Consider the following 16,061-nt stretch of genomic DNA (forward strand, 5'->3'; position numbering starts at 1 on the left):
CGCTAATGGGCTTTTTTAAATGGCTGCTACACAGGCCCTCCTTTCACTTCTCAGTAATGGCGCTAATGGGCTTTTTTAAATGGCTGCTACACAGGCCCTCCCCTCACTTATCTCAGTAATGGCGCTAATGGGCTTTTTAAAATGGCTGCTGCACAGACCCTCCCCTCACTTATCTCAGTACTGGCTGCTGGTGGTGGCTGCTGCTGGCTCCCGCTGCTGGTGGTGGCTGCTGCTGGCTCCCGCTGCTGGTGGTGGCTGCTGCTGGCTCCCGCTGCTGGTGGTGGCTGCCGGTGCTGGTGGCTGCCGCTGCAGGTGTCTGCCGCCGGTGCTGGTGTCTGCCGCCGGTGCTGCTGATGGCTGCCGATGCTGCTGATGGCTGCCGATGCTGCTGTGGCTGTCGCTGCTGCAGGTGTCTGCCGCTGCTGCAGGTGTCTGCCGCTGCTGGTGGTGGTTGCCGCTGCTGGTGGTGGCTGCCACTGCTGGTGGTGGTGGCTGCCGCTGCAGCTGTCTGCCGCCGGTGCTGCTGTGGCTGCCGCTGCTGCAGGTGTCTGCCGCTGCTGGTGGTGGCTGCCGCTGCTGGTGGTGGTGGCTGCCGCTGCTGCTGGTGGTGGCTGCCGGTGCTGGTGGCTGCCGCTGCTGCTGATGGCCGCCGGTGCTGCTGATGACTGCCGGTCCTGCTGATGGCTGCCGGTGCTGCTGGTGGCTGCCGGTGCTGGTGGTGGTTGTTGCTGCTGGTGGTGTCTGCCGCTGCTGGTGGTGTCTGCCGCCGATGCAGGTGTCTGCCGACGATGCTGGTGGCTGCCGCCGCCGCTGCTGCTGGTGGCTAAGATGGCCTTACTTATGCTGCTGCTGGTGGCTAATATGGCCTCCAGATCCCTTCCCCTGCGCAGTCCGCGGCTGATAATGCCGCCGGCCGGAAGTGATGTCGGCCCCCTAACCGGAAGTCCCGGCACTACTAGATGCTCTGTGTCGGAGGTCTGTGGTTTTGGCTTACAGACCTCCGGCGCACAGCGTCTACCTGTCCCACCGTCCCATCGCAATGTTTTATCCTCGGCTACTGCACCTGGCCGTGCAGGAGCCGAGGATGAAACATCCCGATTCTCCGCATGTGGCCGCATAATTTCTGTATGCGGCCGTAAGCGGGCCGCGTGTCAGCGAAAATGGCCACGCGTGTCAGCACTGACACGCGTGTCATAGGTTCGCCATCACGGGCCTAAGCCCTAGCTGCAGGGAAAAGTAAAAAAAAAGAGTATACATCACCTTTAGAAGCGCCGTCAGCCCGGCCGCATCTTCACCCTGGGTCCCCGTCACTATTCTCTTTCATCTCTTCTGGCTAGGGATTGAAAAATCCCTGCCTCCTGTAAGCGCTGCCTCTGATTGGCTGACGCTTAGCAAATCACAGCCAGTGCTCGAGCATAGGCTCTGATTGATTAAGTGTCAGCCTATCACAGCCAGCACTTCCAGGAGGCGGAGATTTTTCAATCCCCGGCAAGAAGAAATGAAGAAGACCAGTGCCGGGGACCCGTGGAGAAGCTGCAGCGGAGCCCCGGACAGCGCTTCTAAATTTGTTCTTCTGCAGTTAGGGCTTATTTTCAGGGTAGGGCTTATATTTTAAGCCTCCACCCCCCTGAAGATCCTCGCATATGATTCTACAAAGTCGCACGACCTTGTAGCGCTATGAAATCGTGGTATTGCCTCAAGGATGCTGTGTTGCCCGTGTGAAGGAGGCCATAGGGCCCCTGCCCATGGACGAATATTTGCTGTGGATATTTTAAAGCAATGGGAGAACTCCGTGATCCTCTGCCGCGGCTGTGACAGCCACGTCTGGAGATTCCTTCATCCCCGCAGTGAGGCAAGGCTGTTTTCACGTGAAAGCGCCTCAAATCCACGGGTTTCACATGGTGGGTAGCTCGATATCGGGCCGTGAATCATGGCCCGACATTGCCCTCACCAGTGTGAAGGAGCTCTTAGACCCATGATGACGAACCTATGACACGCGGCCGCTCACCCCGTTAATGAATACCGGCAGGGGCTGTGGCTCCCCTGCTGGTATTCACTAACCAGCACTACTAGCAGCGCTGATCCCGGCGCACACTGTGGTGTCAGTGTGCAGCCAGGATCCTCCTCACCCCGTCCCCCAACGTCTCCTACCTGTTGGTTCTGCGAGAGCGTCCGGGGAAGGAGGCGTCCTGCGACACACTGACGTCACAGTGCGCGCCGGAGATCACCGCTGCTGGCGGCGTGCCGGGCACAGGAGGAGCAGAGCTTCCACAAGGTAAGTACATGGGTCTTGTGGGGGGGGCAGTCACTGCTGGGGGGCCGCTGTGGGGGGTAGGTAATGCTGGGGGGCCTCTGTGGGGGGCAGATACTGCTGGGGGGCCTCTGTGGGGGGCAGATACTACTGGGGGGCCTCTGTGGGGGGCAGATATTGCTGGGGGGCCTCTGTGGGGGGCAGATACTGCTGGGGGGCCTCTGTGGGGGTCAGATAATGCTGGGGGCCTCTGTGGGGGGTGCTGTCGCTGCTGGCGGCCGCTGTGGGGGGTGCTGTCGACGCTGGGGGCTCATCATTACTGAGATAAGTGAGGGGGAGGCTGAGAGAGGCGAGGGCCTGTGCTATGGGTTTTTTCGGGTTTATTAAATACAGTTATGCATTACAATTATACATATTTGTTATTTAAACTATAAATATCGCAAATTTATGGATTTTTTCTCGAAGTGACACACCACCCGAGTTATGCTCGGTTTTTGGCTAATTTTGACACACTGAGCTCAAAAGGTTGCCCATCACTGTCTTAGACCAAGAAACTTGATTCAATATCGCGCTCACCAGCGTGTGTTTTTACGCAGTTTGCAAGGTTTTTTTCTGGCAAACCGCCCCATCCCTTCTGTGAAGTCGCGTTCCTCAGGCAAATTAGAGGATCGGCAAGTGTTTCCCATTGTTTTCAATAGGAACCTTGCATCTCGCTCGCCTGCAGCTCGCACGGTGTGCAATGTCTTTTACTGTCCCCTTGAAAACAATAGGCGCTGCGTTTTGAGGAACGTGGATACAGCATGTCGCTCGCTCATGTATATTCACGTATGTTTTATGCGACACGCCAAGCTTGCGTGAGATTCTGGGCCGTGTGAAACCAGCCTAAGGCCACATTCATGTGAGTGTATTTGGAGGCGTAACATTTGCGTGCACGATACGAAGTGAATAGAATCCATTGATTTCAATGTGTTTATTCACGTGCGCACATTTTTCTACTTATTTCCAGAGCCCAAAAAATACACCGCAGTATGTGCTATTTTCCTGCACATTTGCACACCAAAAATACCCATAGTAAGTCAATGGGGAGGGGGGGATGCGCAAATGTGTGCAAAATATGCTAGGAGATGCGTGAAACACTGCGTAATTGCGCAGGAAAAATAACACATCTGGAACTCATTAGACTAATTAGCCGTTTCATGTACCTTTTTTTTTTTTTTGCTGCACGTAAATGCCTCGCGAGCTGAAAAAGTTCATGCTACTCTCATGTGCACGCAAATACATGTACGCTCGTGTGAATCCGGCCCAACATTCAGGACTTGTAGGACCACAATGTAGCCTGCTGTGTTCTTGCCCTGAACTATGTGCTGCTCCACATGAGAAACCTTCCAGAAGCTTGCACAATACAGGTTAGTGGATACAAATCTGCTAAATAAATAAGGAGGCAGCAATAAAAGACGGCAAGTGGAGCAAAGGTGACCCGGAGTAAGTGCCGACCAGCCAGGGGCGTGGCTTCGAGTTGGGGGCGTGGCTAGCTCTTATAAAGTTTGCGGCTCTTCCTGGAGTCTCCACAGCAGTACTGAGCTCCTGCACCATGACGGAGGTGGCGCTCTACCTGGACCTGGCCTCCCCGCCCTGCCGCGCTGTCTACTTCTTCGCCAAGGCCAACAAGATCCCCTTCAAGAACAATGTGGTGCTGCTAGCCAAAGGTCAGTCTGAGGGGGAAGCTGGAGGGGCAGTGGGGGATCCTGTGGTCGGAGTATGTCAGCTGGCAGCTCTAACAAGCAGATTGCGACATACGCTCTCCTGTGCAACTTTTTTGCTAGCGAACGAGGATACTTTGTATCTGTATTTGCGCAAGCAGATGGGTGGGTGAATCACCCTTGTCCTGATTTAAATGGCTATTAACCCTTTCCAATCCAATTTCCCTGCCACCCACACGCTCTCCAGCTCTTATTTATTTGGGGTGGGAAAGCGTACCGTAGATTCCTTGGAATAAGGCTGCCTGTCCATGGGCGAGTTTTCATTGTGAGATCCGTGGTGATAAATCGCCCGCAGACCTTGCATGACATGCTAACCATGGAAAGTGTAGCCCAACATCCACAAGCGGAGAAGACTGCGATTCTCCACTTGTGGGATTGAAATCGTGGCATGCTGGGATTATCTGCGATGAGCGTTTCCGTCGACATAATGAGCGAGGGCTCATTTTGTGCGGTACATCCTGTAGTTTCCATTGGTACCATTTTTGAATACATATGACATTTTGATCACTTTTTATTAGATTTTTTTTTTTTCTAGGCAACATGGTGACCCAAAAATAAGTGCATTTCTGGCGTTCTTTATTTATTTTTGGACGACCTACAGTGTGCAGTAAATAATGCATTACTTTGATTGGACTTTTACAGACGCAGTTTGTTATTTAGATATTATTATATAATAATTTTTTTTTAATAAAACTTTATTCTTTTTACCTTTTCTCTTAGTCCCCAGAAGGGACCATAACTAGCGATGCTTTGATCACTCCTGCAGTAGGATGTAATGCTATAGCACTTAGACATTCTGACAGGAAGTCTGTAAAGCCACCCCATGGGGATGGCTTGATGGGCATTCTGCCATGACAGCCCTGGAGCCTTTCAGAAGGACCCTGGCTGCCATGACACCCACCTGGCTCTCCCTATCTCACCGCGGGGGGGGGGGGGGGGGGGGGCTGTACGGGACCCCTGAACATCATTTTGGGGATTTAAATGCCGCTGTCAGGTTTGACAGCGGCATTTAAAGGGTTAACAGCCACAATCGGCCACGTGGCTTGTCGGGGCTGTTGCCCACGGGTGTCAGCTGTAAGAAATAGCTGACACCCATGATGTATGGAGGGAGATTGCACTGCGATCTCCCTACAGCGGCAGGATGTAAAAACATGATAGGGTGGTCACTAAGGGGTTAAATGAGTTGATATGTATATTCCACTGTGCAGGAGATATCTGACATCGGACCGCTCTCCTACATCCTGTAATATACAGAAGAGAATTCCGAGGACGACCCCCTCCTGCATGGTGTTCGAAACGCGTCAGACCTCGTCTGACATGGGATATATGCAGGGAAATCTCAGTGTATGGCCGGCTGCACACGGCAGAGCAGGATTCCGCATGCAGAACTCGGCTGTGGCATCCGGCTCTGCCAGCAGCGGCGCCCGCCATACCTGCTGTATTCTCTTTTCATCTGTACTGCGGCTGGTCTGTACGGCGAGCCGTCAAATGTGCGAAGTACAAATTTATTTATTTTAAAACTCCTTCTTTTCCTGCAGAAACCACGGCCTTTCCACAATTACACTGCAGAAGGGCCGTGGAGCGGACGGCTTCATTGGTTTCCGCAAGTGTGGAGGAAGAATCCATTTCCCATAGCTTGCTATGGGTGCCATTTGCTGCAGATCCGCGGTGCGGACGCCCGCAGTGGATTCCACAGCAAATATCCATTTGTGGGCAGGAGCCCTTAGATGAGGTCTGACACTGGATTGGAAGGGGTTAAGCCAAAAGAGGTGCCAGTGTGCCTCCCATAGACTGCTAAAATAGGTCTGCAAAAAATAGTAGTGAGTGAAATCGTGAGCCGTGCCTGCAGTAACAAGTGCCGGCCACTACACAGATTCACTGCACATATGGTGCCTGTGCGCCGACCGCCTCTTCTGCACACATCCGCAGTACAGAAAAAGAAGACCCGGACAGGTGGGCAGGGTGTTTGGCCACGGGCAGGGTCTGATTCCACTGCTGGCTCCCACATGCAGAATCCGACCTGCCCCTTGGACATGAGGCCTTAGGGCTCATCGCTGTAGATGTATTTAGATGTATCACCTGCCAACGTCTAAAAGCTGTGAATATGCATAAAACTATTTGTTGTTCTAACTCCATAGACTGCAGTGGACTGCTTCACCCAGCATGTCCCCTCATCACTGGACACTGTGACAATGATGTGACAGCACTGTCCCAGTGTCCAGTGATGATGGGACATGCCGGGGAGATGAAGAAATCTCCTGCTACAGCTGTCAGAGCAGGCTGCTGGCTCCATTCAAAGCAGTGAAGGGACTCGCAGAGAGAGAGCTATATCGGGCTGTCGCTCACAGCCCGATATCGCTCTCACCATGTCAGAGTGTGTTTCTCATAATGACGGTGGTCTTCCAGTCATGTGACCAGCATCATTGGGAGCGCGCACGCTGAGGAGAGAGAGAGAAAGCAGTGCATCATGGGAACTACCCAGCGGTGCCATCTTTGAAAAATTTTTCAGGCCAGCTTTATAAGGGGAAGAAAAGGAATAAAAAGGTTAGCAGAATATCGTGTTTTATGTGTAATGCTGTAGTGTGTGTGTGTGTGTGAGATGCTTTTACTCTACAAGGCAATAATGGGGGGGGGGGGTTCAGTTTGGGCTGCGGAACAACCCCTTTAACTGATCTATCTGTATTACCCATTTGGACATTTCCCTTCTTTTGTCACCTTCCACCATTTAGTGCTTGCTTCGTTTTGTTTATATTGCGGTTTTAGCGCTGCGGAATAAGTTGGCGCTATACAAATAAAGATTTATTATTATTAGTGTCTTTCTATATATTGTCAAACATTGTAATTCTTTAGACTTCCAAAAAAAGTTTGTGGGGTTTTTCTTGCACAAGGTTACACTTCAGGGTGGTATTTCTGGTAACATTCATGATTGCAGATAATATTTGGGCCTCTTTCTTTAGGAGAACACTTAACCGAATTCTTTAAACTTCCAAATAAAGCTTGTTTTTGGTTTTTTTTTTGTTGCACACGGTGACCCTTCAGGGCTTATTCAGACGACCGTATATCAGCTGCGTCTCACTGATCTCCCGCCCCCTCTCAGTCCCTTGCCACTATTTGCAATAGGAGGGGCAGGGCTGGGGTGAAGCTAAGTCTTGAAGCTTAGCTCTGCCCCCGTCCCGCCCCATGTAATGCAAATGGTGACAAGAGGCGGGAGCTCAGGTCCTGCTCCTGGCTCTTCCATGCTTCCTTCAACCCCTCCCCCCACCCCCTGCAGACAAGGACACTGTATATCGGCTCAGCGTGAAAACCCAGCTGATATACGGTCGTCTGAATAAGCCCTCAGCGTGGTATTTCTGGTAACGTTCATGATTGCAGATAATATTTGTCCTCTCTCTTTAGGAGAACACTTGAGTGAAGAGTTTGGCAAGGTGAATCCACTTCGTAAGGTACCAGCTCTCAAGGATGGAGACTTCACAATGGGGGAGAGGTAAAGGATCTAATGCTCTGAAGGGAATGTGTGATCTGAATATGGCCCACTCTACTTCAGGTGGGATTTACCAAACTGACCACTAATGGTGCATTTAGGTGGAATGATTATTCACAAAATCGTCTGAATGAAGGTCAACACTAATAGTTCAGTTTAAACTTAAGCCAACGACTGAACAAGAATCGTGAGGATCTTGTTTGTTTAGTTTAGCCGCCATACAAACCCTGCCAGTTCATGCAGCTTATACACTGATCATTCAGTATTTCACCCACGAATGGTGAACGATTCTTAACAAGAACTGCACAGTCTAAATGGGCTGCAGGAGCTGGTGGGGACGTCACCAGCTTGTTTGCTCAAGCAATTGATGATCGGGTCCTTCTTGTTATGTCTAATAGGCGCTAAAGCCTAAGGCTGGGATCACACGGGATGGATATCCATGGAATTCTCGCAGATTGGCCACACAGAAAATCTGAGAATTCCGCTGGAAAAATACAGCTGCAGGTCTTGGAGCGGCTTCACCGCCTGTATTTCCGCTGCACCCTTCCCTGCCCCTATAGAGGAGAGAGGATACAGCGGGGGGAAAAAAGGACATGCTGCATCTTTAATTTCTGCAATGCATGGCCATTTCCTCATTGTTTTTCCACAACAGATTGGCCGTAGCACGTGGATCCCGGGATTAGGAGCCGCATGTGGAATCCCGGTGCGGACAATCCGCACAGAAATTCTGCATCAAAACCGTTCCATGTTGACTCTCCCTGTTCTGTAGAGATCGCTTCTCGTTAGTACATGTGGGATTATGCTGAAGGGCAACACAGAATCCAACACTCACAATTGCAAATGCGCAGCCTGGCCTCCTTTGTACCCTCTCAGCAGTGGTGCCTCTTGGGGAACCCCTAACAGAACTAGTATACTACTTTTTTTTTTTTCTCCTCTCTAGTCCGTCCTAGACCACCATAAAGACTGCTCTCAGCCATGACTCCTCTCTCCACACTATCCTCAGCCTACTACAACCCAATGAACCTGTCACTAACTCTCCCATAGTGCTAGTGCCCCAAAGCTATAATGGTGCCACATGCTTCCTGCAGTAGCCTCCAAAACTTGGAATTTCATCTAAATTTGGGACATTGGGTTGTCTACAAGATAGTGTAACAATGATTGTAGGTGTACATAATAAATGCCTTCCCCAATCGGGACAGTGTGGACACAATGTCACATGCTTCATACAGTTACTAAAACAAGCTCAAACATGACTAGAAGAAGACAGATTATTGGAGTCTCTTGCCTTAAAGGCCAATATTGCCACCATGTGTATACAACTGGTATATGCCACTGTAAGTGGCTGCAGTACTACTCTATCAAGTAATCAGGTGACATGCCTTAGCCTGGAGTCCTTCACGTTCCCCTCTGCTTTCTGGCCCAAACCTCCATGATAACTTTCTTCCAGCCATGACTTGTCTCTATAATGTTCGCAACACGAGATCTCTTGGGGTACAGAAAAAGCGAGGAGCCAATCAACATTTTCCTAATTTATACAAACTCTCCATCCTGCTGCTACCCCCAATTCTGTGCCTGTTTCTGTCCCTGTTAATGTGGCATGATGTTGTCAAATACTATAGCTTAGAAATGTCATAACTATGATTAACACAAAAAAGTTCCCCCACAGGTGGCACCCTTGAAAACAATGCCAAGCAGATGGGGGCGCAGTATTAGACACCAAGGTTCATGGTGCCATCTTTTGTACAACACAGAGTAATACTGGTCATCTTGATGCCAAATAAGAAGCGTTCCTCTTAGAGCTCCCATATAGTAACACCCACCATTGTGGCCCTTACTTTGCCCTATAGACGACTTTCCCAGCTTAACCCCTTCCCGCTCCAGGATGTATATTTTCGTCCTGGAGCATTGGGGTATGTATGAAGCCTTAGGTGACTGCCTATAAAGCCACCCCCTATAGCATTACGTCATACTGCAGGAGCGATCAAAGCATCGCATGTTGTAGTCCCCCAGGGGACTTAAAAGAAAAGTTAAAAAAGATTAATAAAGTTTTATTAATTGTAAAAAAAAAAAGGGAAAGTAATAAAAGTTTAAATTCCCCCCCCCCCCCCTTTTGCCATATCTATAATTAAAAAATCTAAACCATAAAATAAAAATATATATTTGGTATCGCCGCGTCCGTAAAAGTTCGACCTATCAAATCAGCACATTATTTACCCCGCATGGTGAACGTCGTCCGAAAAAAGGAGAAAAAAAAGAAGCCAGAAATGCACTTTTTCAGTCACCCTGCCTCACAGAAAAAACGCAATAAAAAGCGATCAACAAGTCGTATGTATTGGTACTAATGGAAACTACAGGACATCCCGCAAAAAATGAGCCCTCGCTCAACTACGTCGATGGAAAAATAAAGAAGTTATTGCGCGCACAAGATGACTGCAGAAAATAACTGAAAAAAATTAAATGTCTGAAAAAAAAAGTAGTATAGTAAATAAAACTATACAAGTTTGGTATCGTAGTATTCGTACTGACCCATAGAATAAAGTTATCATGTCGTTTTTGTTGCAGTTTGTGCACCGTAGAAACAAGACTTACTGAAAGATGGCGGAATGTCGTTTCTTTTTCACTTTACTCTACTTAGAATTTTTTTTAAAGTTTTTCAATACATTCTATGGAACTTAAAATAGCACCACTGAAAGCAACTTGTCCCGCAAAAAACAAGCCCTCATGCAGCAACATTGATGAATGAATAAATAAAGGAGTTATGATTTTTTTTAAAGGGGAGAGGAAAAAATTAAAATGGGGGGGGGGGGGGGGGGGAGGGGAAAGGGTCCACGTCCTTAAGGGGTAAAGGAACCCATGGTAAAAAGGGGATGTGGCTGGGGCATGAGGCTGGGGCATGACCTATCACGATGTATGACTTGCATAGCAGCCTCTAGGGAGCGCAGCACCACTGACCACTTCTGTTTCAACTGACCAGCGGTGTTGCGGTGTTACCCTCACTAGAGGGTGCCTGGTGAAGGAGGTGCCAAGAGCACAAATACTTCAGAGGTGAGAGCGTCGTATCGTCTGAAATTCACTGCTAATTTTGAGTCAAAATGAACCCCAATGGTGCGTATTTAGGTTCTTTGTCTCTTGCAGAAATGCTGTGAATTATGTTCCAGAATTTTCTCCTACTCAGAATCTGCAGTGCTTCCGCTACGTGGGAACCTACCCTAAAGCTGGGTCCACATGGGGCTGTCTTGCTGTGAAATGTCCGCAGCGGATATTCTGCCTCCAAAACCCATTTAGTGCAGAATTTGAAGAGGGTTTTTGTGCAGAATTGAGAAGAGGTGAATTTTGCAGTGGAAACGGCAATAAAATTGACAATGCGCAGAATTAAATTCCACATGTCAATTTCCACACTGGTTTTGTGTGGATTTTCTTCTGCAGTTGTGGATGAGCTATTTGAAATCTCATCCCCTTTACTGCTACAGTAAATGCTGTGGAATATCTGTATGGAGGGTCCGCACATAAATTCCATGGCAAATCCACGACGTGTGTACCAAGTCCAAAGATGTTTTCCAGGCAACGCCTGCTGGCATACACCAAGATCTGAGTGGAAGCATTGCTCCGGCCTCTGTGTAGGGGCCGGTACTTGCAAGCGCAGCTCTTGCTGAAATCAATGGGAGCTGTGCTTGTAATTGCAGGTGTAATTTTTGCGCAGGTAATATGCAGTGAATAGAACCCATTGTTCTATGTGGGTTTGTTCATATGAGCATAGTTTTTGCACGACTGAAATGCGCTTATGCTTATGTGAGCAAGCCCCAGTAGTAATAATGGCCCCCATAATAGTCCCAAGAATGCTGCCCGGCCAGAGGCCAATAGCAGCCCCCCTATTGGCGTCTGGCTGGGCAGCATCACTACAGACTACACTCACCCCACCTGCAGCTCTGGTCCAGTGGCAACCGCTGCGGAGTCTGACCTCTCCCTTCAGCGCAGATGTCAGCAGACACAGACGGCTCTGCGCCATCGGAGCTTCAGGTGGGGTGAGTAAAGGCAGTGCCAGCCGGGATACACCAGGGTTGGAGCAGCAGCGCTGTGTAGTGGCTGGCAGGTCTCGTTGAAATTCATGGTACCCCAGGCTGCAATTACAAGCGCAGCTCCCACTGATTTCAATGAGGTGTGTCGGCCCCTACAGAGGTCGGAGCAGTGCTTCCACTCTCGACCCCCTGGTGTATCTGAACAGGAGCTGTCTGGATAACCCTGTCGGCTTAGTGATTCCCAGCACGTTGATTGAGAATCGCTGCTGTAGACCGTAATGTTGCCCCTTGAAAGTAGTGTTTTCCCAGTCGTCTCCACGACAGCACCACTTGAGATAGCCTCCTCCTGGTTGGACAGGAACACACCAAGAGGTTAAAAACTCCCCCCCCCCCCCCTCTCCCACCTTCCTCAGTGTCTTCCTGTCCTGTCAGGTGGAGACGCCAGCATAAAGAACTCACCGTGCGGATCGGAGGGCAGTGGGTCAGCCTATCCTCCCTTCCCGACGAGCGGCTCCTGGGACGCCACATGGGGTGGTTCCCCTGGGCCAGGTTCCTCCCACGGTGTCCCATAGGGGGTACAAAGTGTGGGCCTTAGCTCTCCTCCTCCGTCTGCGCAGACCTCTTCTCTGGCTGCAAAGGGCAGTGCACGGCGCTCTCTAAGTCCCTTTGCCGGAGGGGGGCGGGGCACCGCATCACGTTGCCGGACATGAGCAGCCGGCAGGGCTTGGTGTGGAGGTGCCAAATTTAAAGATTAAAGGAGCCAGAGAGAGGATATACAGGACAGGTAAGCCATTGCTATAAGGCTGGCTTGTATTGCTCCAAAGTGACTGCAGCACTGGTTAGATGAGTGCTCCAGCACTGGACATCTCTGAATCGTCAGCTACAGTGGGGGCCGTAAGTAGCCCGTGGGGCAAAAAGTTCATGCAAGGTCCATTTGTAGTATGCTGGAATGCAAGGCACGCGTAGCCAGGCTGGTTAAAGAGGAATCAGAGGGTTTCCTAGAAGATGTCAGAAAGCTGGTCAAGGAGGAAGTGCGGTCAGCTCTGACATCGCAAATAGCGCCGCCGGAAGGGGCATCCAGGGCTAAGCGCCAGTAAAGGTCGTATAGCCCAGAAGGATATTCAGACTCTGAAAGAAGCTTGATTGGGACAGAGCTGGAAGAACCAGCACCCAAAGAGTCCTCAGATGAAGAGGATTACAAAAAATATCTATTTCATCAGGAGGATTTAGCAGAGCTCATTAAATCAGTGAGGGCCACCCTTAAAATGGAGGAACCCAGAGAGCCGCGTACAATCCAGGACGAGATTTTCGGGTGATTAGGGGAAAGACGCAGACATACCTTCCCAGTCCATAGTAACATTTCCAAGCTAATACAGAAGGAATGGAAAAACCCGACGCAAGATCCTTCTCCTCCAGGGGGGTTAAAAGGCGATACTCGTTGGAGGAGGTGTGCGCAAGCTGGGAGATACTCAGAGTGGATGTCCCGATGGCGAAAAGAACAACCCTGCTCCTTGAGGATGCCACGCAACTAAGATGCGACGGACCGGAAGGCTGAGGGCCTCCTGAGAAGATCTTGGGAAGCAGCAGCTAGTACCCTCAGACCGAGGGTTGCAGCCACATGCGTGGCCAGGACCCTAGGAATATGGCTAGAGTAGCTGGAGCTCCATATATCTAACAAGACACCAAGTGAGCAGATTGTAAATTCTCTCCCTATTCTGAAGATGGCCACAAATTTTCTGGCAGACGCGTCAGCGGAGGCGGTAAAGCTCTCAGCAAAGGCGACAGCCCTGTCCAATTCAGCCAGAAGAGTTTTATGGCTAAAATTCTGGTTGAGCGATCTAGCCTCAAAAAACAAACTGTTCTATGGCCAATTTCTTTGGCCCAGATCTCGACAAAATTCTCAAGAAGGCATCCGACGGGAAGAAGGGGTTTCCAGAGATGAAACAACAGAAGGGGAAGACCTTTTTTTGGGCCCCAGCGCAGCAGTCTGAGTCATATATGGGCAAGGGCAAGACGGGCTGTTGGAGTTACCCCAAGGGGGGTAGAGGGAAGAATTTCCTCTTCAACCCCCATCAGGGGGACCCAACAAAGCAAAAACCCTGACGCCATCCCAGTGGGGGCAAGGCTGGGGAACTTTGCAGATCGATGGGCCTCAATCTCCGAGGGCTCATGGATCCCAGAGGTCCTACAGCAGGGATACCAAATAGAACTGGGGTCCCCCCCCAAAATGAAATGTTACCACAGGAGGCTCAGCACAACAACTACACCTACTCCAACAGAGCGTCTGGGACTTGCTACATTCAAATGCAGTATCTTTTGTACCTCCAAATGAAGAGACCCAGGGTCACTACACCAGACTCTTTCTGATAAGGAAACCATTCAGAAAGTCACTCATGATGATCAACTTAAAACCCCTGAATGCCTTTATCAGATATCGGAAGTTCAAGATGGAGTCAATCTCCTCAACAGTGAAGCTGATACCAAAGGGAGCCTATATGGCGTCTATAGATCTAAAGGATGCGTACTTTCATGTGCTGATCCACCGGGATTCTCAGAAGTACCTGAGATTCGCACTAGACATGGGCAGAAGAACAAGTCCTCTTCAGTTCAAATGCCTTCTCTTCGAGATTTCCTCAGTGCCACAAATTTTTACAAAGATCATGGCAGAGGTAGCAGCCTACCTAAGGCAAAGATCAATCCTAATAATACCTTATCTGGACGACATTCTGATCATAGCAGGGTCCTGAGCGCTCTTGGCGGAACACCTGGTGACGGTTCTCGGTCTGCTCCAATTCGTAGGTTGGATAGTAAACTGGAAGAAATACAGAGAAAAGGTATTCTTGGGCATAACGCTTGACTTGGAAACTCAATGCTCCTTTCTTTCCGAGATAAAAATACAGAAAATCCTTCAGCTAGTCAGGACTTTTCTACTGAGGAGGTCATGTACAGTTTGGGAGGCCATGTCCCTCCTAGGGAGCCTTACATCCTGCATCCCTGGGGTAGCATGGGCCCAAGTGCATACCAGACCCCTGCAGAACGCAGTTCTTTCAGTCTGGGACAGAAAACAGTCCTCACTAGGAACAAAGATGCGCATCAAGAACTCAGTGAAGATATCCTTGCGCTGGTGGACGTCCCCAGTGAACCTGCAAAAAGGAGTCCACTGGATTCAGAACCCAGCCACATACATCATGACAGACGCAAGTGCCTGGGGGTGGGGGTGGGGCGCACGTGGGAGACCAACTTCTACAAGGTCCCTGGCCACAGGAGATAAGAGGTCAGTCATCAAACTACAGAGAACTCCAGGCGGTTTGGAAGGCCCTCCAACAGCTGGGGGACTCAGTAAACAATTAACACGTAAAAATCCTGTCAGACAATACCACGGCGGTTGCTTACATCTGGCGCCAAGGAAGAACAAGGTCACCAGCCCTACAGGGCATCTCGCAAAAAATCTTCCGCTGGGCAGAGGGCCGAGTCCTCTCAATCTCGGCAACACATCTAAAAGGGTCGCTGAACCAGAAGGCAGATTTCCTCAGCAAAAGGCGTATAGACCCAGGAGAGTGGTCTCTATCTGAGGAGGCGTTCAGAGTCCTGACAGACAGGTGGGGACCCCCACAACTAGATCTGTTTGCAAGCAAAGAGAACGCCAAGGTGAAGAACTTCTTCTCCCTCAGACCAGGGGACCAGCCAACAGCGGTAGACACCCTCAGACAGAATTGGGGCAGAAAGCTTATATATGCCTTTCCTCCAATACCGTTGATTCCAAGAGTATTGCAATACTTCAGATCCCAGAAATGCATGCTGATTCTAGTGGCCCCCTTCTGGCTGAGGAGGAGCTGGTTCGGTCTTCTAAGAGCATTAAGCATCCAGGACCCAGTCATCTTCCCTGCCCAAGCAGATCTACTGACGCAGGGACCTCTAAGCTACCCGAATATAGACAAACTCCACCTAACAGCATGGATCTTGAAGAATCCACACCGAGAGGAAGAGGGTTCTCTGAGAAAGTAATCCGGACCCTAATGTCGAGTAGGAAGAGAACAACCAACCTTATTTACCAAAAAGTCTGGAGGAAGTTTATCTCGTGGTGGAGGCAGGGAAGAGAATCTCGGGGTTCCTTTCCGGACATCCCCTTAATTCTGGAGTTCTTGCAGAAGGGCCTGGATATGGGCCTCTCCCCAAGCACCTTAAGAGTTCAGGTCGCAGCCCTTAGTACTCTACTCGACACCAAGTTATCAGAGAGCAGGTGGATTAGCAGATTCTTGACAGCAGCAGATAGGTTACGACCCAGGCCCACAAATATATTTCCGGACTGGAATCTAAATTGGGTCCTGAAAGCTATGTCAGCAGAACCCTTCGACCCGATCGAACCACTTTCAATAAGAATGCTCACGATCAAGACAGTCTTCCTGGTGGCCATTACCTCAGCAAGATGGGTTAGTGAACTACAGGCCCTATCTATCTGCCACCCGTTCCTTAAAATCACTGACACAACTTTAGTCTTCAAATCAGACCCAGCCTTTATGCCAAAGGTGGCATCACCCTTTTACAGAGCTCAG

General features: G+C 50.0%; 1 protein-coding gene across 1 annotated transcript in view; it reads left to right on the top strand.

The window, feature by feature from the left end:
- The first annotated feature begins 3,807 nt into the window (after window positions 1–3,807).
- The window catches only part of LOC136627995 (glutathione S-transferase theta-1-like), a 54,550-nt gene continuing 42,296 nt past the window's right edge, over window positions 3,808–16,061 (top strand). Inside the window, exons 1-2 of the mRNA XM_066603554.1 lie at window positions 3,808–3,957; window positions 7,408–7,495. Of these exons, the coding sequence (XP_066459651.1) occupies window positions 3,843–3,957; window positions 7,408–7,495 (203 nt within the window). The 5' untranslated portion in view covers window positions 3,808–3,842. The remainder of the gene's footprint in view (window positions 3,958–7,407; window positions 7,496–16,061) is intronic.

The sequence above is a fragment of the Eleutherodactylus coqui genome, chromosome 5 (genome assembly GCF_035609145.1).
Source record: "Eleutherodactylus coqui strain aEleCoq1 chromosome 5, aEleCoq1.hap1, whole genome shotgun sequence".
NCBI lineage: Eukaryota > Metazoa > Chordata > Amphibia > Anura > Eleutherodactylidae > Eleutherodactylus > Eleutherodactylus coqui.